Source organism: Oncorhynchus mykiss, chromosome 6, assembly GCF_057628025.1.
Source record: "Oncorhynchus mykiss isolate SJ-2025 chromosome 6, ASM5762802v1, whole genome shotgun sequence".
Taxonomy (NCBI): Eukaryota; Metazoa; Chordata; class Actinopteri; order Salmoniformes; family Salmonidae; genus Oncorhynchus; species Oncorhynchus mykiss.
The window spans coordinates 43,147,026-43,172,180 of record NC_143027.1 but is presented as its reverse complement, the minus strand read 5'-3'; the positions used below and the strand labels follow the sequence as shown (position 1 = coordinate 43,172,180).

Genomic DNA, 25,155 nt, shown 5'->3' with positions numbered 1-25,155 from the left:
GTCCTCAACACAGGGGCCCCTCAGTGGTGCGTGCTCAGTCCCCTCCTGTACTCCCTGTTCACTCATGACTGCACGGCCAGGCACGACTCCAACACCATCATTAAGTTAGCCGATGGTTTTCCTGATCACAGTTGTAGGCCTGATCACCGACAACGACGAGACAGCCTATAGGGAGGAGGTCAGAGACTTGGCCGTGTGGTGCCAGGACAACAACATCTCCCTCAACGTGATAAAGACAAACGAGATGATTGTGGACTACAAGAAAAAGAGGACAGAGCACGCCCCCATTCTCATCGAAAGGGCTGCAGTGGAGCAGGTTGAGAGCTTCATGTGCATTGGTGTCCACGTCACCAACAAACTAACATGGTCCAAGAACACCAAGACAGTCATGAAGAGGGCAGGACAAAGCCGATTCCCCCTCAGGAGACTGAAAAGATTTGGCATGGGTCCTCAGATCCTCAAAAGGTTCTACAGCTGCACCATCAACAGCAACTGGTTGCATCACTACCTGGTAGGGAAACTGCTCGGCCTCCGACCACAAGGCACTACAGAGGGTATTGTGAACAACCCAGTACATCACTGGGGCCAAGCTTCCTGCCATCCAGGACCTCTATACCAGGCGGTGTCAGAGGAAGGCCCTAAAAATTGTCAAAGACTCCAGCCACCCTAGTCATAGACTGTTCTCTCTGCTACGGCAAGTGGTACCCAAGCGCCAAGTCTAGGTCCAAGATGCTTCTAAACAGCTTCTAACCCCAAGCCATAAGACTCCTGAACACTTAACCAAATGGCTAACCAGACTATTTGCATTGCCCCCCCCCCCCACCCCCCCACCCTTTCACACCGCTGCTACTCTCTGTTGTTATCATCTATGCATAGTCACTTTCACTTGTTGAGTGTAGGGGGCAGTATTTTGATTATTTGGATGAAAAACGTACCCAAATGAAACTGCCTATTTCTCAGGCCCAGATACTAGAATATGCATATAATGGTCATATTAGGATAGAAAACACTCTAAAGTTTCCAAAACTGTCAAAATATTGTTTGTGAGTATAACAGAACTGATATTGCAGGCGAAAACCTGACGAAAATCCAACCAGGAAGTGCTGTTTTACCTGAAAGCTCTCTGTTCCATTGCATGCCTTCCCTCCATTTAAAGGGATATCAACCAGATTCCTTTTCCGATGGATTCAACATGGTGTGAACAGTCTTTAGACAAAGTTTCAGGCTTTTATTCTGAAAAATTAGCGCGAAAGATCCCATTGCGTCAGTGGATGGCTGGGTGCCAGCAGCGTTTTGCATGCGCCAACAGAGTGGAGCAGACATTTTCTCTCTCTCTCCTATTGAAGAAGCTACAGTCCGGTTGAAATATTATCGATTATATATTGTAAAAACAACCTGAGGTTTGATTTTAAAAAACATTTGACATGTTTCTACGAACTTTACGGATACTATTTGGAATTTTCGACCGCTCGAGCCTGTGTATTTCTGAACACAACGCGTCAACCAAATGGAGGTATTTTGGATATAAAAATAATCTTTATGGAACAAAAGGAACATTTATTGTGTAACTGGGAGTCTCGTGAGTGCAAACATTCGAAGATCAAAGGTAAGCGATTCATTTTATTGCTTTTCTGACTTTCGTGACCAATCTGCTTTGCTGCTAGCTGTTTGTAATGTTTTGTCTGCTGAGAGAGATGTCGTTACATAAACGCTTGGTATGCTTTCGCCGAAAAGCTTTTTTGAAATCTGACACGCCAGGTGGATTAACAACAAGCTAAGCTGTGTTTTGCTATATTGCACTTGTGATTTAATGACAATTTAATATTTGTAGTAATCTGCAATTTAGCGGATGTTGACGAAAATGATCCTGCTAACGGGATGTGTGCGTCAAGAAGTAATATTCGAAAATGTGAAAAAAAATTTCACCCACAATCTGCATTCAGAAAAACTGCCAGGTTTAGAAAGATAAATGCATGAAACTGGAACAACCATTCCCTAATGGGTGCAATAAATCTAACAGATTGGATAAATACAAAATATGCTATTTATCTTTGTGTAGCGTAAGTTGAAATAATCAATGTACAGTCGTGGCCAACAGTTTTGAGAATGACACAAATATTAATTTTCACAAAGTGTGCTGCCTCAGTGTCTTTAGATATTTTTGTCAGATGTTACTATGGAATACTGAGGTATAATTACAAGCATTTCATAAGTGTCAAAGGCTTTTATTGACAATTACATGAAGTTGATGCAAAGAGTCAATATTTGCAGTGTTGACCCTTCTTTTTCAAGACCTCTGCAATCCATCATGGCATGCTGTCAATTAACTTCTGGGCCACATCCCGACAAATGGCAGCCCATTCTTGCATAATCAATGCTCGGAGTTTGTCAGAATTTGTGGGTTTTTGTTTGTCCATCCGCCTCTTGAGGATTGACCACAAGTTCTGGGGAGTTTCCTGGTCATGGACCCAAAATATTGATGTTTTGTTCCCCGAGCCACTCCACTTAGCTACTTTTGCCTAATGGCAAGGTGCTCCATCATGCTGGAAAAGGCATTGGTCGTCACCAAATTGTTCCTGGATGGTTGGGAGAAGTTGCTCTCGGAGGATGTGTTGGTACTATTCTTTATTCATGGCTGTGTTCTTAGGCAACATTGTGAGTGAGCCCACTCCCTTGGCTGAGAAGCAACCCCACACATGAATGGTCTCAGGACGCTTTACTGTTGGCATGACACAGGAGTTATGGTAGCGCTCACCTTGTCTTCTCCGGACAAGCTTTTTTCCAAATGCCCCAAACAATCGGAGAAAATTACTTTAGCCCAGTCCTCAGCAGTCCAATCCCTGTACCTTTTGCAGAATATCAGTCTGTCCCTGATATTTTTCCTGGAGAGAAGTAGCTTCTTTGCTGCCCTTCTTGACACCAGGCCATCCTCCAAAACTCTTCGCCTCACTGTGCGTGCAGATGCACTCACACCTGGCTCCTGCCATTCCTGAGCAAGCACTGTACTGGTGGTGCCCCGATCCCGCAGCTGAATCAACTTTAGGAGATGTCCTGGCACTTGCTGGACTTTCTTGGGCGCCCTGAAGCCTTCTTCACAACAATTGAACCGCTCTCCTTGAAGTTCTTGATGATCCGATAAATGGTTGATTTAGGTGCAATCTTACTGCAATCTTACTATCCTTGCCTGTGAAGCCCTTTCTGTGCAAAGCAATGATGACAGCACGTGTTTCCTTGCAGGTAGCCATGATTGACAGAGGAAGAACAATGATTCCAAGCACCACCCTCCTTTTGAAGCTTCCAGTCTGTTATTCGAACTCCAGCCTTGTCCTCGTCAACACTCACACCTGTGTTAACGAGAGAATCACTAACATGATATCAGCTGGTCCTTTTGTGGCATGGCTGAAATGAAGTGGAAATGTTTTGTTGGGGATTCAGTTCATTTGCATGGCAAAGAGGGACTTTGCAATTAATTGCAATTCATCTGATCACTCTTCATAACATTCTGGAGTATATGCAAATTGCCATCATACAAACTAAGGCAGCAGACTTTGTGAAAATTAATATTTGTGTCATTCTCAAAACTATTGACCTCGACTGTACATGCAAAAACACAACAAACAAAAAAGGTATTGAGACATAAATCTAACTGAATTAGAGCATGCTGGTAAATATGATAATGATGGTTTTGGGCATGATTTTGCAGACCAGCTTGACCAGCTAGACCATGCTGGACCAGCATAGACCAGCATGGACCAGCTTGGTCACCAGCATCACCAGTTTGGCCAGCCTAACCAGCTAGACCTTGCTGGTCAGACCAGCTTGACCAGCTATGTATACGAGTGATGGGCAACTGGCCCACAGATCAGATGGGGTCTCAAATTACTGTTGAGAGTTAGTATAGTAGAATAATTTCGAAATTTGGTTATGCATCAGCATTGTCTCTCTTGTTTCACTACTTGACCAAAGTTTTGTGGACACCTGCTCGTTGATCATCTCATTCCAAAATCAAAGACATTAATATGGAGTTGGTCCCCCCATTCCTGCTAAATCAGCCTCCACTCTTCTGGGAAGGCTTTCCACTAGATGGAATATTGCTGAGGGGACTTCCATTCAGCCACAAGAGCATTAGTGAGGTTGGACATTGATGTTGGGCGATTAGGCTGCTCTGTGCAGGCTAGTCAAGTTCTTCCACACCGATCTCTCAAACCATTTCTGTATGGACTTCGCTTTAATGCACGGGGACAATGTCATGCTGAAACAGGAAAGTGCCTTCCCCAAACTGTTGCCACAAAGTTGGAAGCACAGAATTGTCTAGAATGTCATTATGTGCTGTAGCATTAAGATTTCCCTTCACTAAGGAGCCTAGCCCGGACATGAAAAACAGCCACAGACCATTATTCCTCCTCCACCAAACTTTACAGTTAGCACTATGCATTGGGGCAGGTAGCATTCTCCTGGCATCTGCCAAACCCACATTCATCTGTCGGGCTGCCAGATGGTGAAGTGTGATTCATCACTCCAGAGAACTCGCATTTCTGCTGCTCCAGAGTCCAATGGCGGCGAGCTTTACATCACTCCAGTCAATATCTGGCATTGCACATGCCATCTTAGGGTTGTGTGCATCTGCTATGCCATGGAAACCCATTCATGAAGATCCTGACTAACAGTTATTGTGCTGATGTTGCTTCCAGAGGCAGTTTGGGACTCGGTAGTGAGTGTTGCAGCACTCTGCGGTCCTTTCCTGTGAGCTTGTGTGGTCTATCACTTCACGGGTGAGCCATTGTTGCTCCTAGACATTTCCACTTCACAATAACAGCACTTACAGTTGATCGGGGCAGCTCTAGCAGGGCAGAAATTTGAGGAACTGACTTTTTGGAAAGGTGGCATTCTATAACGGTGCCACAATGAAAGTTACTGAGCTATTAAGTAAGGCCATTCTACTGCCAATGTTTGTCTATGGAGATTGCATGGCCGTGTGCTCGATTTTGTACACCTGTCAGCAATCGGTGTGGCTGAAACAGCCGAATCGAATCATTTGAAGGGGTGTCCAAATACTTTTGTATATATTGTGTATGAGTCACTGACTCAAATGTTTGTCTAGCCAGCTATCTAAAATACCGACCGAGGGGCCCCCATTGATTTTGTTAGTCACTCTCACTCAGATATAGGAAAAACTGCCAACATTTCTCTCCACCCTATGGCAAAATGTGTAGAATTGTATGAAATTGGCTGTGAAATTGCTAAATGTTCTCTCCCCACATGGCGAAATGTGTAGAATTACAGCAAACTTGCTTGAAAACGGCAAGATTGTCTCTACGCCCCATGGCAAAATGTGTAGGATTGCAGGAAATGTAAAATGTTTTGCTAGCAAGGTGAGGGGGCCTCTAAAATGTTTTGCTAGCAAGGTGAGGGGGCATTTTTTCAGTTAGAGCCCCGAAAGGGCTAGGGCCGGCTCTGACTACATATGTGGGTATGGATGTGGGTACGCATACCCACGAGCCACTGTGGCTCCTCATGACGAGTTAATTTTTTTTGTGGCCCCCACCCCCATCAAAGTTGCCCATCCCTGAGTTAGAACATGCTGGTCAGACCAGCTTGTCCAGCATCAGACCTACACAGACCAGCGTGGACAAGCTTCAAATGTCTGCTGGTCTATGCTGTGGTCTTTTGCAGGGAGAGGAGGTTTGGTCGCTGATACCTAGGAATAGTATTATGTTGACGTACTTGTTTATGTCAAACACGTTTTACCTTACACATTTTTGTGGATGATTTATGACAAGTGTCACAGATCTCCTCATTGTGTGTCAATATTGATTTGAAAAGTCATACAAGCATACACGACCCATATTCAATGATGACTTACAAGTAATTGGGCTTTACTCACTAACATCTCCCATCCCCCAATAACCTCTGCTGTAAAACAATAATCTACGAATCTAACTTCTACCATCAATGACACAGATTCTACTATTACAGCAACTGTAATTGGAACAAACCACAAATAAACAGCTGTCTTACCTGTTATCTTGCAAAAAAGTATATATCTGTATTTCCAGCTTGGCCAGGGAAACTCTCCCTCCAGGTAATCTGATACCCATCCACCTGTTGATCTCCTGTTCTTTGCTCCCGTCTCACACTACACCCCTGACAGTGACACCTGAGCACACCTGAGCAGCTGACAGCTTTGACACCAAGTCACACTGGTTCCTCATGCATCTTTAAGCATCCTAACCTTATGTCCTTCCGTCTCTGCCTAGCTATACGTGCTGCTACTCACATGGGCTGTCCATTATGGCTCTTTCCTGTTGCTTTGTTGCATTGGTCTGTGTTGTTATTTGCAGAGGTGTCTGGATTATTTTTGGCATAAACTGTGGTTAATTCATTTAGGCATTGGTGCGGGGCATCTTAAGTGGCCACTACTGGGTATACGGCTTCTGTTGCTTGTGAAATGGATTTTAATAGTCTTTATTAGACCATTTTCATGTGTGAAAACATAGTAGTTCAGAATAGTTTCGTAGAGTTTATATTGTGATTAGGATTTGTGATCTTTGATAGTCTAATCAAGTCAATGTCTTACGGTAGGTAACCCTACTGTATCTGTGAGGCTCTACTATTCTTAAACTTGTTTGCTTCATTAGAAACAGGAAACTTGTATATCAACAGAGAGCTCTCTAAAAGGCAGTATCCCATAGGATAACACCAGATGCATTTACTTGGATTTATCCTAATGGCCTTCAGTCATATGGTTTAGACATTTGAACAGGAATAACCCGTATCTTGATAGTACAGTATCTCCATAGAGATCTCCTCATCTCTCCCTCACTGCTGTGACCTGCTGTGAGCTGTGTAAATGCTGCTACTGTACAGGACCATTCAGCCATCATCTGGCATCCAATTTGGCTCCAAACATTCTTTTGGTTTCTTATGCTCTGTGCTGTTCAAAGTGATCCTGGAGCGACTGGGCCCCGGTTTCTGATCGCCTGCTGGATCCATTACATCCATATAAACAGATAGGGGCCTGTGGGTTGTGCTTGGCAGGCCTGTGTTTGTTTTCTGACATTCTCACTGAGGCAATGTGTCAGTTTATGGAGCTACTGTACACTCCTGCTCCCCAGCTTCATGGGGATGCATTATGTGAATAGTGCATCATATTTAACATATTTAATGTTAAATAATGTGATTTTTATTTTAACAGGGAAGACATATTGAGACCTAGGTCTCTTTAGCAAATGCACCCTGTATAATTATTCTAAAGTAGATTAAATTGTCCCCCCCCTCCCTCCCTCCCTCCCTCCCTCCCATCAATCGACACACAATACCCCATGACAAAGTAAAAACAGGTTGACATTTTTGCAAATGTGCCCTTTCCCAGATCTGTGCCCTGACACAATCGTGTCTCGGCACTCTGTAGATAATTCCTTTGACCTCATGGCTTGGTTTTTGCTCTGACATCCACTGTCAACTGTGGGACCTTATATAGACAGGAGTGTGCCTTACAAAATCATGTCCAATCAATGGAATTTACCAAGTTGTAGAAACATCTCAAGGATAATCAATGGAAACACCTGAGCTCAGTTTCGAGGCTGTCACACCCTGATCTGTTGCCTGCCTGCCGTTCTGTACCTTACTTACAATGACCTCTGTCTGCCCTTGACCTGTCGTTTGTCTGCCCTCTGTTTAGTAAATAAACATCTGTGATTCAAACGGTCTGCATCTGGGTCTTATCCTGAGTCATGATTGTCTCATAGCAAAGGGTCTGAATACTTATGTAAATAAGGTATTTCTGTTTTTATTTTCAATACATTTGCAAAAATGTCTAAACCTGTTTTCGCTTTGTCATTATGGGGTATTGTGTGTCAATGAAGGGGACAAATGCATTTGATCCATTTTAGCATAAGGCTGTAATGTAAGAAAATGTGGAAAAAGGAAAGGGGTCTGAATACTTTCTGAATGCACTGTATATACACATTAAAATACAAAAACACAGTCATGGGAAGCACAAAATTAAACATCACAAATCACCCAGGGAAACAGCTACATTCCTCCACAAATAAGTGCCCAATCAATATTTCAAATTGCCTGTGAACGGGCTAGGCAACTCAGGTGTCTATACTTCAACAGCAAAGTTAGATAAGATGGAAGTTAATGAAGTAGGGCCTTGTAAATGAGAAAGGAGTAATGTAAAGATCTACTGGTCTTTAGCGAAGTCCAGCCAACCTTTTGATACAGGATGCAGTGATGATTATCAAAACTGTCACCCGTAACACAATGAAGGGCACTATGGTAGATGGCATCCAAAGGTTTAAGAGTAGTAGTAGCTGCACTTTGACAAATAATATCACCATCATCAAGAACAGATAAAAAGGTTGACTGAATAATCTGCTTCCTACTGATTTAGAGAAAGGCACCGTCTCTTTCTGTAGAAAAAAGCCCATTTTAAATCTTAGCTTCTTAACTATCTCATCTGGATGTTTTTAAACGGCAAATCCATATCACTCCAAATACCTAAGTATTTATATGCGGGAACACGTTAGATTGGAGAGCCATCTAATAAGTGGGATGCATTATCATATTCATATGATAGAATGTAGAATAAAATAGAAAAGGCTAAGTGTCAAGTACAATAAGTGAGTCAGACCGCAACAGTGTTGAACAGCTGGATTCCATAAAAGCAACAGCCTTACTATTGAGTGTTGACGTTCTGAACATTAACTACTGTTTATAAAAATGAAAAAATGACAGTAAAGCAGCTGTTAAATCCCAAGCCAATAAACAGATGGGAATGGGTTTAATCACGCAATGCATTCGTAGTTTAGTCATAGACAGAAGGATAATCTCCTGTATTTCCAAGACTTCACCACTAGAGTGCAGAAGAGGACCCAATTTACCCAGCCAATCCCCATCATCTCTTCCATTTACTGTGGAGTCTGGCTTGTTCCTTGTTATCGTTGGCTGTTGTCCCTGACCCTCATTGTGCTTTTTTATTCTCATGTGGCTAACTATCTCTCTCTGTTGTGCTGCATCATCTGTTTCTGCTGTTGACACCACCAAAGCACCTTCCCTTATTGTGGCCGGCTGGCCGTTCAATGCCAGTTGTTGACGGATAGTTAAGCTGATGTAATGTGTGGGACTGAGACGTCCCGCTGCTGTTATACCCGCTGCTTTGTACTTGCTGCTGTTGTACTTGCTGGTGCTGTTTTGTTGTTCATTTGTTCTGTCGTTTCATTCTCAACCAGGATTTCTATGGAACACAATTTGGGTCTTTACATGTCAAAAAAGATACACGTCAAATAACACTATTTGACGTGTCAAATAAGCTTGTTGACCAATCAGGACCTGAATATGACTGCACGTCACATAACAATTTAACGTGTTCATACATTTTTTCTGTAGTTTTTTCACATTGATTACACTATCACTCGTATTTAATTTGTCACAACGGTTCATCGATACGTATGCTATGATGCCTGTAAAGTTGTCTCGCGCACCTACAGTGCTGGTCATTAAAAAAAAGCTAGTCAGCTCATTGATGAAAACAATGTTCTTCCCATACCGATGTTGGCATTTTTAGCTAATGTCGTCTGATCACAATATGTTCCCCGATATATCGTGTATCCCTAGTTGTTGGTATCTTTTAGTTGTCACTTTATTAGACTAAGCATAGGTGATTTGATGATGTTGAAATGTTAGAATTGAAATGGTGATGGAATAGTGGAGGCAGCTCTTGTTTTCTTTGCGACTTGCGGTAACTCTCCATGGTTCTAAATCAATAGTTGTTTAGTGGTCTCAGAAAATGCTGGAAACATTGACCATGCTGTAGGTCATGTAACTGTTTGTGACATCCCATATGCTTTGTGGATTTCACCGGACAGAGGTTGCTCTCCGGTGTGGTTGGATTTATTCTGCCACTGTGTCTTCTTATTGTCACGGTCTTAAGGCCTATACAGTACAGTCGGAAAGTACTCAGACCTCTTGACTTTTTCCACATGTTGGTACTTTACAGCCTTTTCAAAAGATGGATTAAATAACACATTTCCCTCATCAATCTACACACAATACCCCATAATGACAAAGCGAAAACAGAAATGCCTTGCTTTCATAAGTATTCAGACCTTTTGCTATGAGACCTGACATTGACCTCAGGTGCATCCTGATCATTCTTGAGATGTTCCTACAACTTGATTGGAGTCCACATGTGGTAAATTCCATTGATTGGACATGATTTTGAAAGGTACACACCTGTCTATATAAGGTCCCACAGTTGACAGAGCAAAAACCATGCCATGAGGTCGAAGGAATTGTACGTAGAGCTCCGAGACAGGATTGTGTCGAGGCACAGATCTGGGGAAGGGTACCAAAACATTTCTGCAGCATTGAAGATCCCCAATAACACAGTGGCTTCCATCATTCTTAAATGGAAGAAGTTTGGAACCACCAAGACTCTTGTTAGAGCTAGACACCGAGCCGAACTGAGCAATCGGGGGAGAAGGGCCTTGGTCAGGGACGTGACCAAGAACCTGATGGTCACTCTGACAGAGCTCCAGTAATCCTCTGTGGAGATGGGAGAACTTCCAGAAGGAACCATCTCTGCAGCATTCCACCAATCAGGCCTTTATGGTAGAGTGGCCAGACGGAAGCCACTTATCTGTAAAAGGCACATGACAGCCCACTTGGAGTTTGCCAAAAGGCACGTAAAGGACTCTCAGACCATGAGAAACAGGATTCTGGAGGAAACCTGGCACCATCCCTAAGGTGAAGCATGGTGGTGGTAGCATCATGTTGTGGGGTAGCATCGTGTTGTTTTTCAGCAAAGGAGCAAAGTACAGAGATATCCTTGATGAAAACCTGCTCCAGAGCGCTCAGGACCTCAGACTGCGGTGAAAACAGGACAACGACCCTAAGCACACAGCCAAGACAATGCAAGAGTTGCTTCGGGATAAGTCTCTGAATGTCTTTGAGAGGCCCAGCCAGAGCCAGGACATGAACTAGATAGAACATCTCTTGAGAGAACTGAAAATAGCTGTGCAGCGATGTGAGGATCTGCAGGGAAGAAGGGGAGAAGCTCCACAAATACAGAAGTGCCAAGCTTGTAGCATCATACACATGAAGATTCAAGGCTGTAATCAATTTCAAAGGTGCGTCAACAAAGTATGGTGTAAAGGGTCTGAATACTTATGTAAATGTCATACTTCAGTTGTTTTTTTATACATTTGCAAACATATTTGCTTTGTCTTTATGTGTAGATTGCTGAGAGAAAAAAATCAATTTAACTAATTTAAGAATAAGGCTGTAACGTAACAAAATGTGGAAAAAGTCAAGGGGTCTTAATACTTTCTGAATGCACTGTAAATCATGTGAACTAATATTGCGTTGATTCGATTCCCATAGTAAAGTGAAATGTTGATAGTGTGAAATGTTGATAGTAACTAATAGGGAAAACTCTAGAAAATCTTGTGTTTCTATGCACAGGGTGATTTTTCTTCTGAGCGGACCTCCCCGGGAGCGGCGCGCCTGCGTACGTGTGCAGCTTAGAGGGAACATCATTGGGTGGGTTTGTTGGATTTTATAGCTCCTTAGTGGCAAGTCTGGTTGTGGATTTGTTTTTGTTTTAAAGCAAACAATGTAGAACGTAAATACAGAAAGACCAATGCCAATACAGTAATCCGAGACGAAATATATAGGCTCTGATTAAGATATTGTGTGACAGTGTGAAATATAGTGGACATTACAGCTAATTATATAACCCTGTCAGGTCAATACTGTCTCTAGATGAGATCAGCTGTCCTTGATCCTATAAGATGGTTGTACTGTGCACTGGACTGTATGTTCCCTGGACTTTACGACCTGCAGCTGCAGATATCATTCCTCTCCTTCCATCTTAAACCTAACCACACTCCCATCATTTTTCCTTGCCCCTCCTTACTGATGTCCCCCAGCCCTCCTGCTCCTCAATGTGCAGGAGGGGCACTTAGAAAGTTACAATATTCTAAAAGGGGCTTTACGACTTGCAGATATTGTTTCCTCTCTTTGCATCCTCATCAACCTTCTAGTCCCTGCCTCTTCCATTGCAGTCCCCCAACACTCAATGGGTCCTAGGTGTGTTCCAATATTCTGAAATGGGGTCACACAGTATATCCAATTCGTGGGTCCACCTTGACCGAGAAATATTCGAAGGTGAGAGCAAAATTGAGGTAAACCAGCTGGGCTTTCACCTGTCCAGTTCTTTTAAACCAGTGTGGACTATAACACTTGAAAAAAAGCCACCTTAGAGTGTTAGACAAAGCCCCTGTCTCCATTGTTCCCCTTTGTTTACCCTCCCCTGCTCCTCCCCATTGGTTGTGAGGGGGTCTTCTCCTCTCACAGGCTACGTCCCAAAAATGGCACTCTATTCCCTTTATACACTGAGTGTACAAAACATTAAGGACACCTACTCTTTCCATGACAGACTGACCAGGTGAATCAAGGTGAAAGCTATGATCCATTATTGATGTCACTTGTTAAATCTAATTCAATCTGTATAGATGAAGGGGAGGAGAGAGGTAAATTAAGGATTTTTAAACCTTGAGACATTTGAGACATGGATTGTGTATGTGTGCCATTTGGGCAGTGAATGGGCAAGATTGAAGTACATTTAAACAGGGTATGGTAGTAGGTTCCAGGTGCACCGGTTTGTGTCACGAACTGCAAAGCCAGGTGGTAAGGGTAGGTAACAACACATCCGCCACACTGATCCTCACACAGGGGCCCCTCAGGGGTGCGTGCTCAGTCCCTTCCTGTACTCCCTGTTCACTCATGACTGCACGGCCAGGCACAACTCCAACACCCTCATTAAGTTTGCCGGTGACACATCATTGGTAGGCCTGCTCACCGACAACTATGAGACTAAAGAGGAGGTCAAAGACCTGGCCATGTGGTGCCAGGACAAAAAAACTCTCCCTCAATGTGATCAAGACAAAGGAGATGATTGTGGACTACAGGAAAAAGAGGACCGAGCACGCCCCCATTCTCATTGATAGGGCTGCAGTGGAGCAGGTTGAGAGCTTCAAGTTCCCTGGTGTCCAAATCACCAACAAACTAACATGGTCCAAGCACACCAAGACAGTCGTAAAGAGGGCACGATAAAACCTATTCCCCCTCAGGAGACTGAAAAGATTTGGCATGGGTCTTCAGATCCTCAAAAGGTTCTACAGCTGCACCATCGACAGCATCCTGGTTGCATCACTGCCTGGTATGGCAACTGCTCAACCTCCGACCGCAAGGCACTACAGAGGGTAGTTTGTACGGCCCAGTATATCACTGGGGCTAAGCTTCTTGCCATCCAAGACCTCTATACCAGGCGGTGTCAGAGGAAGGACCCAAAAATTGTCAAAGACTCCACTGGCTACCCAGACTATTTGCACTTTAATAACTCCACCTACATGTACATATTACCTCAATTACCTCGACTAACCGGTGCCACGCACATTGACTCTGTACCGGTACCCCCTGTATATAGTCTCGCTATTGTTATTTTACTGCTGCTCTTTAATTACTTGTTCCTTTTATTTCTTATTCTTATTCATATTTTTAAAACTGCATTTTTGGTAAAGGGCTTGTAAGTAAGCATTTCACTGTAAGGTCTACACAATTTGATTTGATCTTGACACAACTCTTTTGACACATTGTAGAGTCCATGCCCATGAATTGAGGCTGTTCTGAGTTCTAAATGGGGGGGGGGGGGGGGGTTGCAACTCAATATTAGGAAGATGTCCCTATGTTTGGTATACTCAGTGTAGTGTGCTACTTTTGTCTAGGGCCAATAGGGAATAGGGTGTCATTTGGGATGTACCCCAGTGTCTCTTCTTCTAAGGTCACAGCCTCTGCCATGCAGAATATAGATGTAGAGGACAGGTTGTACTTGTGAACTGGGTTTTATTCTAGTAGTGACCAAGGCAGGCAGTGGTAGTATAATTTGTACTGTAAAACTGTCTGCCATTTATATTATTTTATTTTGAGATGTTGAAATACTATATCAACTTAACGACCAGACTTTATAGTTGCCTTGGCACCCTAGTAGCAGCCTAAGCACAGAGCTCCTGTAAATGTGTAAATATTTTGTTATTTTGAGGCGTTTCATTTTTTTTTTTTAGATCAGCTTTTTTGTTTTTAACAACATTGAGTTTTTATTGCAAGTATCTGTCCATTTTGAGCCACAGATTTGCAGATTGACCCACAGCTTAACACTTTTTGCTTGATAAATGCATCTGGATACATACCGTCTTTTTGGTTTCACCTTGCTGCCAATTACTGTTCTTTTGAGAACATCATTTAAGGAGTCGCCTGAAGCATGAGAGGAATGAGAGAAAGAGGAATACAGTAGTGCTGAGGAAGAGGGCTCGTAGAAAGGAAGACTGGCTACAGTTCTGAACTTTATGTGGTGAGCTTTCTGGCAGCCAGAGCTGCTGAGGCGTCAGCCACGTGAGTGCTACACAGAGTGGAAGGGGAGACGTCCAGTGGCTGCAAGACTCAGGCGTGTTCCCAGACTTGCCCTCTACAATGATCACCATCATCTACAATCCTCTGTCTAGCTTCCTTCGCTCAAGCCATGACCTGACCCTCTCCATCTTCGGAGGATGCAGCTTTCAAGACTCGGACCTCTATTGGTTGACTTGTCATGATATTCCATGACTTTATTTCTTTATTTTCTGCGCTTTGAAAAGCTCTATAGAAACTTAAGAGATGAATGTATTATTTTTATCCATATTATTATTATGATGATGTAATGCAGTATAAAAAAAAACTGTTGCTATAGAGAATCAATAGCGAAGAGATTATATTGGGTCCTACAGTACAGTATAAATATGATCATATCTGTAGAGTATTAAAAATGTATGTACAAGTACGTACAGTGGCTAGTGAAAGTCTACACACGCCTTTTACAGTCTACACATTTTGCTGCTTTAAAATCTAAGAAGGGAATCAATTGTATTTTTTTATTAACGATCTACACGACCTACTCCACATTTTCAAAGTAAAAGAGAAAATATAAAAATGTTACCAAATTAATAAAAAATAAATACAAATTTAAGATGTTTTGATTGCGTATGTCTTCACACCCCAGAGTTAATACTTGGTGGAAGCACCTTTAGCAGCCATAAGAGGCTGTGAATCATTTTTTGAATAAAATTCTACCAACTTTGCACAACTCTTCAGGCAACATTTATCTATTGTTTTTGTCAAAATTGCTCAAGCTCAGTATATGTGGTTGGGAATAATTGGAGAGCAATATTAAAACCTTGTCTCTGATTTGTAAACAAATATAAGTCATGACTGGGACAACTCAAGAACATTCAACACATCTTAGAAAGCAATTCTAGTGTGTCTTCAGAATTAAAATGTGTGTAATTGTCCCGCTGAAAAATAACTTGCAGGGTTAGATTGCCATGATCAAAATAAATATGAAAGGAGCAAAGCCCAGATAAAAAGGTTTGAGGAAACAGTATCAGGCTTCTGAATACCTAACACTGGGATAGTTTTGTTTTTCAGCGGGACAATACACACATTTTATTGCCAAAGACACACCAGAATGGCTTTCCAATAGGTGTTCAGTGTTCCTGAATGGTCCAGTCTCAGTCCTGACTTAAATCTGCTTGAAAATCAGAGACAATGTTAGAGTATTACTGTCCATCAATGACTCCTAACCAAATGTACAGACCTTGAGCAATTTTCACAAGAACAATATGTTGCCCTAAGAGTTGTGCAAGGTTGGTATAATCTTATTTAATTCTGATCTCCCCATCCCGGATCCGGGTTCGTGAATACAGACTCAAGCTCATTACCATAACGCAACGTTAACTATTCATGAAAATCGCAAATCAAATGAAATAAATATGCTAGCTCTCAAGCTTAGCCTTTTGTTAACAACACTGTCATCTCAGATTTTCAAAATATGCTTCTCAACCATTGCAAAACAATCATTTGTGTAACAGTATTGATGGCTAACGTAGCATTTAGCATTAGCATTCAGCTGGCAACATTTACACAAAAAAACAGAAAAGCATTCAAAAAAATCATTTACCTTTGAAGAACTTCAGATGTTTTCATTGAGGAGACTCTCAGATAGCAAATGTTCAGTTTTTCCTGAAAGATTATTTGTTTAGGACAAATCGCTCCGTTTTCTGCGTCACGTTTAGCTATGAAAAAACCCCTGTATCCAGGATTGTGTAAATCTATCAGCAAGCTCATTAGCATAACACAACGTTAACTATTTATGAAAATCGCAAATGAAATGAAATAAATATGCCATCTCTCAAGCTTAGCCTTTTGTAAACAACACTGTCATCTCAGATTTTCAAAATATGCTTCTCAACCATAGGAAAACAATCATTTGTGTAAAAGTAGCTAGCTAGAGTTAGCATTTCGCGTTAGCATTTAGCGTTAGCATTAGCGTTAGCATCCAGCACGCAACATTAACAAAAACATAAAAGCCTTCAAATAAAATCATTTACCTTTGAAGAACTTCTGATGTTTTCAATGAGGATACTCTCAGTTAGATAGCAGATACTCAGTTTTTCCAAAAAGATTCCTTGTGTATTAGAAATAGCTCCGTTTTATACATCACATTTGGCTACCAAAAAAAATCCATAAATTCAGTCCTCAAAACGCAAACTTTTTTCCAAATTAACTCCATAATATCGACTGAAAACATGGCAGACGTTGTTTAGAATCAATCCTCAAGGTGTTTTTCACATATCTCTTCATTGATACATCGTTCTTGGAAACATGGTTTCTCTCCTGAATCCCAGGAGAAAATGCCTGCACCTGAAGATTACGCACAAATTTAGACAAAGGACACCGGGCGGACCTCTGGAAAATGTAGTCTCTTATGGCCAATCTTCCAATGATATGCCTACAAATACGTCACAATGCTGCTAAGACCTTGGGCGAACGACAGAAAGTGTAGGCTCATTCGTTGCGCAATCACAGCCATATAAGGAGAGAATGGAAAACAGAGCTTCAGAAATTCTGCTAATTCCTGGGTGATGCATCATCTTGGTTTCGCCTGTAGAATGAGTTCTGGGGCACTTACAGACAAAATCTTTGCAGATTCTGAAACTTCAGAGTGTTTTCTTTCCAAAACTGTCAAGAATATGCATAGTCGAGCATCTTTTCGTGACAAAATATCGCGCTTAAAACGGGAACGTTTTTTATCCAAAAATGAAATAGCGCCCCTAGAGCTCTAACAGGTTAATGGCAAGAGATACATGTTGGTGATAGTTGACAGATTTAGTTGATAGGTAGAAGCAGTACCATCAAAAGATCAAGGAGCTGGCACAGTGATTACATTTCTAACAAGAGAAGTAATGCCAAGATTTGGAATCCCAACAGAAATAAGCTCAGACAATGGTTCAGAATTTATAAAAATAATGGTAAAACAAGTAATACAGCAGCTTAGAATTATGCAAAGGCTGGGATGTGTGTATCATCCGCAATCGCAAGGATTGGTGGAAAGGGCAAACGGTATAATAAAAGCAAAAATTACCAAGATATGTGAAACTGCAAAACTGAATTGGGAATTGAGAATTGTTACAACAACGCATCTAAAACCACATGAAATGCTTACCATGAAATGCTATGCCTGTACTTGTGCTAAGGGGACCATATGACAGACCCCCATTAGAACAGCTAGAACTGGAGTTCAGAGAATACATTCAGCAATTAACAATTATAAACTCGGCAAAAAAGAAACGTCCTCTCGCTGTCACCTACGTTTATATTCAGCAAACTTAACATGTGTAAATATTTGTATGAACATAGCAAGATTCAACAAGTGAGACATAAACTGAACAAGTTCCACAGACATGTGACTAACAGAAATGGAATAATGTGTCCCTGAACAAAGGGGGGGAGGGGGGGTCAAAATCAAAAGTAACAGTAGGTATCTGGTGTGGCCACCAGCTGCATTAAGTGCTGCAGTGCATCTCCTCCTCATGGACTGCCCCAGCTTTGACAGTTCTTGCTGTGAGATGTTACCCCACTCTTCCACCAAGGCACCTGCAAGTTCCCGGACATTTCTGGGGGCGAATGGCCCTAGCCCTCACCCTCCGATCCAACAGGTCCCAGGCGTGCTCAATGGGATTGAGATCCGGGGTCTTCGCTGGCCATGGCAGAACAATGACATTCCTGTCTTGCAGGAAATTACACAAAGAACGAGCAGTATGGCTGGTGGCATTGTCATGCTGGAGGATCATGTCAGGATGAGCCTGCAGGAAGGGTACCACATGAGGGAGGAGGATGTCTTTCCTGTAACGCACAGGGTTGAGATTGCCTGCAATGACAACAAGCTCAGTCCGATGATGCTGTGACACACCGCCACAGATCATGACGGAACTCCACCTCCAAATTGATCCCGCTCCAAAGTACAGGCCTCTGTGTAATGCTCATTCCTTTGACGATAAACACGAATCCGACCATCACCACTGGTGAGACAAAACCGTGACTTGTCAGTGAAGAGTACTTTTTGCCAGTCCTGTCTGGTCCAGCGACATTGGGTTTGTGCCCATAGTTGTTGCCGGTGAGGTCCGGTGAGGACCTGCCTTACAACAGGCTCTCTCAGCCTATTGCGGACTTATTTCCTGAACACTGTTTGAGGGATGATGTGTTCCTGGTGTAACTCGGGCAGTTGCTGTTGCCATCCTGTACCTGTCACGCAGGTGTGATGTTCGGATGTACCGCTCCTGTGCAGGTGTTGTTACATGTTACATGTGGTGTTGTTACATGTGCCACTGCGAGGACGATCAGCTGTCCGTCCCTGTAGCACTGTCTTAGGCGTCTCACAGTACGTACATTGCAATTTATTGCCCTGGCCACATTTGCAGTCTTCATGCCTCCTTTGCAGCATGCTTAAGGCATGTTCATGCAGATGAGCAGGGACCCTGGGCATCTTTCTTTTGGTGTTTTTCAGAGTCAGTAGAAAGGCCTTTTTAGTGTCCTAAGTTTTCATAACTGTGACCTTAATTGCCTACCGTCTATAGGTGCTTCACCAAGTATAAACACTGGGGTGTGAAGCAATCAAGACATCTTCATTGTTCATTTTTTATTAATTTGAGAGGAACATTTTGGGGGGATAGTTCTTTGATTTTGAAAAAGTGGAGTAGCTTGTGTACATTGGTAAGAAACGAATCAAATGTCATTTATTTTGAAGGCAGCAAAATGTGAAGACTGCAAGGGGTATGTACACTTTCTCTAGGCACTGTACATGGTTTGAGAGTATTACATATCTGTGTTGGAGTAATGAGGGCTATCTGGTGTTGCAGTAAGACTTCCATCATTACATATTGGATGTGTAACGGTATTAGCACCTAGATGAGTAGATAGATGAGCACATCTGATGGATGAGCACATCTTACCTGGTCATGGGTTAGATAAGCATTCTGACAGGGGTTTATTTTAACTAAGCAAGTCAGTTTACGAACAAATTCGTATTTGTAACTCCTAAGGAACTCTCAAAATCGTATATGACTTTGCCTGGGACAAAACAACCCTCACAGTAAAGAAATGTAAAGAAATGGCCTAGAAAGAACATCAAACATTCTGGTTTAATTAGGCTTCTTGGATGGTGTTTTTTTTTAAATGTTATCTTAGCACAGACTGCTTGTCTGAGATATCCTCTTGGTTCCTGAACAAGCTGGTGTCTTCCCCCGTTACGCACAGTGGGTATGCAGCCTAATGTATGATGATAACAAACAGAGAGCTAACGTGTGTGCTGTTTCTGATTCACAGTGCCATCCATTATGTGTGCGTGTGTGCTGCTTTCCATTCAGATGTTGATGAATTGGCAGACAGACAGTAGCTTCCTCATCAGCTCTGAACAGTGTTCTAAATTTCCTGTCTGGACCTCAAGTTGTTCCTGCCTGTCCCCCTCTCTCTCCTCTCGTCCCTAGACTGAATAGGGGTTGTTGCAGGGCATTTCCATTGAAAAGGACCCATGAGCATCAACATGTAAGCATCAAATTGGGTGTCAAATGAAAGCTAAGAGTCTACATTTCTGGGAAACGAAGGCATAGATACATTTTCCAACCATTTTCCATCTTAAAAATGAGGCATAAGTAGAGACTTGATTTCTGGATAAACAGATACCCGAAAAATAAAATGGTATCAAAACTACACCAAAACACAATAAGGTTGACTAATATCAACACTTATATATTTGGAAGAAATTGGTTACATTGTGTATGTTTAAGAAATATTGCCTTGTGCTTTGTAATTTCCAAAAACCGACATATGAAAAAACTCAAAGCATAATTATGTTACCATGGAATTGCTCTGCAATATTGTGTGTGTGTGTGTGTGTGTGTGTGTATGTGTGTGTGTATGTGTGTGTGTGTGTGTGTGTGTGTGTGTGTGTGTGTGTGTGTGTGTGTGTGTGTGTGTGTGTGTGTGTGTGTGTGTGTGTGTGTGTGTGTGTGTGTGTGTGTGTGTGCGCCAACATGCTTGCAAGTGATTGATACAATTACCAAGCCGTGCAAGTGTAAAATGTCCACCTCACTTTCACACCAAACATTGTACACCTACACTACCGATACCACCAACACCGAAAATATTAGTGCTGCTACCCAGCTAACGTGGCTGCCAGCTGGTTCTTAAAGGGCACTGGTGAATCACTTGCAGTGACCCTTTTGGCACGTCTTTGTGTTATGACGTAGGTGATTGGCAGTGAGGGAAATTGGACAGCTGCGACTGGCTAGGGTGTTGCTGGCTGACTGACTGGCTACAAAGTGTTTCAATGGGTTTCGTTGCCTGGCTGGCCTGGCAGTTCCCTGGTATGTGTATCCCGGGTCAGCCCCCCAGTTGCCTCGTGCAACCATCCTGAAATCTTGCGAGCTTTCATCAGGATGGTAATATGAGGCTAGCCCCACAAGGGGATCTCAGAACACTCAGCTGGATGTAATGAATGGGTCTTTCCCCACAATGCCATTCCAAACCACTGGGTGATGCAAACGATAGATATTCTATGACGACTGTACAGAACGTAATGTGGAAAGACCAAAAGGATGACAAATATCAGTAGTATTTGTAAGATTCCAAATCAATCCAAATGTGTAGTCGTTATTGAAAATCCTTTCCTAAAATAGGATAACCTACAACTACAATTTGTCACCCTTTCCTGTTTGGTATCAGGACATCTAGTGAGTGAACATTGTCACATTTGCACCAAAAAAAGCCCCCTGGTTGGTGATTCATGGCAAGCTTCGATTTCTTTATTTGTACTGGCCAACTGTCAGAGATACAGTGACCAAAACAGCTACTGCATGGACTCAAAGGACTGCTCAAAACAGACCTGGGTTTAAGTACTATTTGAAATCTTTCAAATACTTTAGCATTTGCCTTAGTCTTCCTGATGTGCCAGGTGGTCCATTGGTTCCAGTGCAAGCTCAATCAAAGAAAGCCCAGATAAAATGTTTTAAATTATTTCAAATATTATTTGAAACCAGGATATATCTGACAATACTGGACTGATGTTAGTGACCTTTCACTGTATTCTAATCCATCAAGCTCATATCTGAGCCTCATATCTGAGCAGGAACCTCACTACATCGTTAGCATCACTCACACACGAGTTTCTGACTCTGGGTAACTTGGATGGTGTCTGGTCAACCTGGATTTGACTGCCACCTGGTCCCGAGGCATGTGTCCAAAATGACAACCTATTCTCTATATATTGTAGTGCACTACTTTTGACCAGAGCCCTATGGACCCATGCCAAATGTAGTGCACTACTGGAATACATTGATATTTCAGATGCAAACTGCAACCTGGATTTGACTGCCACCTGGTCCCGAGGCATGTGTCCAAAATGACAACCTATTCTCTATATATTGTAGTGCACTACTTTTGACCAGAGCCCTATGGACCCATGCCAAATGTAGTGCACTACTGGAATACATTGATATTTCAGATGCAAACTGCCACCTGGTCCCCCTCTCTTATGTCTCCCTTTGGAACCAACATTTCTGCCAGTGCCAACAGTTCTGCCGGATCCATCCGGCTCTGTCTTTCCTTGGCTTTTCAGACTGTAGAATGATTCTGATTTCATTGCAATCTAATGTGTTTTATGTACTGTATCCAGGATGATTGTTGTTATGTGTCACAGAGAGGTGGAACCATCCATGTTTTTGACACTGCTGTTTGACCTCTTCTTCCTCTACTGCCATATCTTCGATTTTGAACTACAGTAAATAGGGGTTCACATATTCTTTATTTCCCTTGACATGATCAAATCATAGATCCATCATAAATTAGTAACTTTTTTTCTCATTTGGAACACAGCTTGGAGGGTACTGTGGTGTTGAATGCTGAGCTGTAGTCAACGAACAGCATTCTTACATAGGTATTCCTCTTGTCCAAATGGGATGGGGCAGTGTGCAGTGTGATGGCGATTGCGTCGTCTGTGGACCTTTTTGGGCGTTAGGCAAACTGAAGTGGGTCTAGGGTGGCCGGTAAGGTGCAGGTGATATGATCCTTGACTAGTCTTGCGAAGCACTTCATGATGACAGTAGTCATTTAGTTCAGTTATCTTTGCCTTCTTGGGTACAGGAACAATGGTAGCCATCTTGAAGCATGTGGGGACAACAGACTGGGATAGAGAGCAATTGAATATGTCCGTAAACACACCAGCCAGCTGGTCTGCGCATGCTTTGAGGTCTGGGCCAGCAGCCTTGTGAGGATTAACACTTTTAAATGTTTTAACGTCAGCCACAGAGAAGGAGAGGAAGGGAGGGCACAGTCCTTGTTAGCGGGCTGCAACGGTGGCACTGGATTATCCTCAAAGCAGGCAAAGAAGGTGTTTAGTTTGTCTGGAAGCGTGACGTTGGTGTCCGTGATGTTGATGGATTTCTTTTTGTTGTCTTTGATTTCCTGTAGACCCTGCCACATACGTCTTGTGACTGAGCCGTTAAATTGCAACTCCACCTTGTCCCTGTACTGGCATTTAGCTTGTTTGATTGCCTTGCGGAGGGAATAGCTACACGGTTTATATTCAGATGTATTCCCATACCTCTTTCCATGGTTAAATGCGGTGGATCGTGCTTTCAGTTTTCCGCAAATGCCACCATCCATCCACGGTTTCTGGTTAGGGTAGGTTTTAATAGTCACAGTGGGTACAAAATCTCCAATGCACTTATTTATAAACATACTCACCGAATCAGCGCATAGGACACAATCCCAGCGATGTAGGCGCAGGTAGATCAAGCACCAGTGCAGCGAAGCTATTCCAATTAGCATTTTCCCCATAAATTCACACAGAATTGAGATGTGCTTGTTAAGCATAGCCCCCTTTCCTTTTTCACCTCATTCCTGTAATCCTCCACTAACTGCCGCATTGGAACTCCGGATTGTCAGTATTACAAGAGCGTAATAAACACAGCTTCCTCGTTAGCAAACTAGTTAGCTAGCTATCAGGCTAGTTGGTAGCAGGTAGCAGGTAGCAGTGTTGACACAAACAGTTATTATAATTTCTTTTATAAAACAAAGTAAAACTTCGGAAATGCAAAGAGACTCCAGAAAGCGGTCCTAAATTAGATAGTTGACTTTTCCTACTAGCACTTACTTTGCTGATAACTTATTTATTGAGGAAAAATGTACATACTATGAATGCACTAACTGTAAGTCGCACTGAATAAGAGCATCCCGGAAATGACTAAAATGTCAAATATTAAATATATGCAGGCGAACAACGTGAAATATTGTGAAAATAACGCAGAAAATATTTCACAAATCTTAACATAAACCATTAGTTAAATTGACCCCAGAATTGGTATATAAACTCAATACATTAAGTAATGACTTTAAGAATGAATACCTTATGCATTCAAAAATAACCAACCTATAGCACTAAACTAAACTTCACTTGCGTCATCCTTGTGGTATTGAGAGATAAACATGATCATTCTTCACTAATTGCACATAAAGGAAGATAGTTCCTACATGATAGAGTGCTTGCTTTGTTATCCAACTGATCTTGTGTCCTTTCCGTCATCCTGTGAATCCCGTTCATAGCTCCTCACAGCTATATTTTGTAAAATAATTGACCCTCTATTGACTTTTGTGCAACCTTCGGGGTTTACAAATAAAGTAATACACAAATAATCTGCAGAAGCATTCATGTACAATAAAGATACATTTATTATCGTATACTATCCCTTTTCCTCTATTAAACTATATTAAATCCCTATTTTTCAGATTGTTTTAAACACATAACTTTCCCTCATTCTGTTCAATATATAATATTTATTTCCATATGAAAACCACTGAAGAGGGTGGAAAATCTGGCACTATACAGGTGTGTTCCTTTCTTTCTGGCCAGAGTAAGATTTTAATAGCTCAGCAGAGAGTACCTTATCATCTGCATTTTTCCACCTGTAAAATCTTATGACATTTAAGTGTCAGCATTAACTTAATGTCCTCCACCGAACTCTTTGGCCTCCTGAAAAATAAAAATAGTGCCCGGTTTACGATGTAAATGGAAAGACTAGATCCTTAGATAGACTACGCCTTGAGCTGGGTGCTGCCAGGGGCCAGGGTTGCATAAGTGACAACATTAAAAGCCTCTTACGAGGGTTTGGGGCTCATTGATGGTTCCCAGGACTTTGACTCAGGACTGTCGTTGGGCTTTGGGAAACATCTACAAGAGGCTAAACAACTATTTACACCTGGAGAATAACAGGAACTAGATACCACTTTCACACTTGATTTTTCAAGCACTGTCTTATAGGACTCATTTTACAGGCCTCGTTGAGTCCTTGGCCAATATACCGGAGGTGTTGTTTCCTGGTGAGTGTTTATGTGTTAATTTCATTAATTTCTATTAAGACATTTTCTGCCAAGAGGATAAAACTTCCAACTCTCCCCAAAGTATGTCTATAAATGAGCATGTATGTATGTTTAGACGTTGTGAATGCTATGTTTTTTTTTATCTGCATGAATATTGAAATTCCCAAACTAGGTGAGTCCTTGGTTCTGCTGTTTTACAGTCTAAGGCATGTTGTAAAAGTCAATCCCTTGAGGCTGGCTGATGCACAATTCATATTTCATCCAGTATTGGCAGTTCATATTAACTGATGCACTTGCTGCAAAGGTTAATTAACATTTGAACCTAATGTAAAAAATATGAGTTGG

At 42.1% G+C, this 25,155-nt stretch overlaps 1 protein-coding gene across 2 annotated transcripts in view; it reads left to right on the top strand.

The window, feature by feature from the left end:
* The first annotated feature begins 1,344 nt into the window (after positions 1-1,344).
* The window catches only part of LOC110525998 (uncharacterized), a 43,226-nt gene continuing 19,415 nt past the window's right edge, over positions 1,345-25,155 (top strand). The window contains exon 1 of one of the 2 annotated variants that reach the window (XM_090239342.1): positions 1,345-1,606. In XM_090239342.1, coding sequence (XP_090095468.1) covers positions 1,540-1,606 — 67 coding nt within the window. In that variant the 5' untranslated portion in view covers positions 1,345-1,539. Of the gene's footprint in view, positions 1,607-24,534; positions 24,811-25,155 lie in introns of those variants that run through there. The other variant, XM_021606569.3, reaches the window with a different exon arrangement.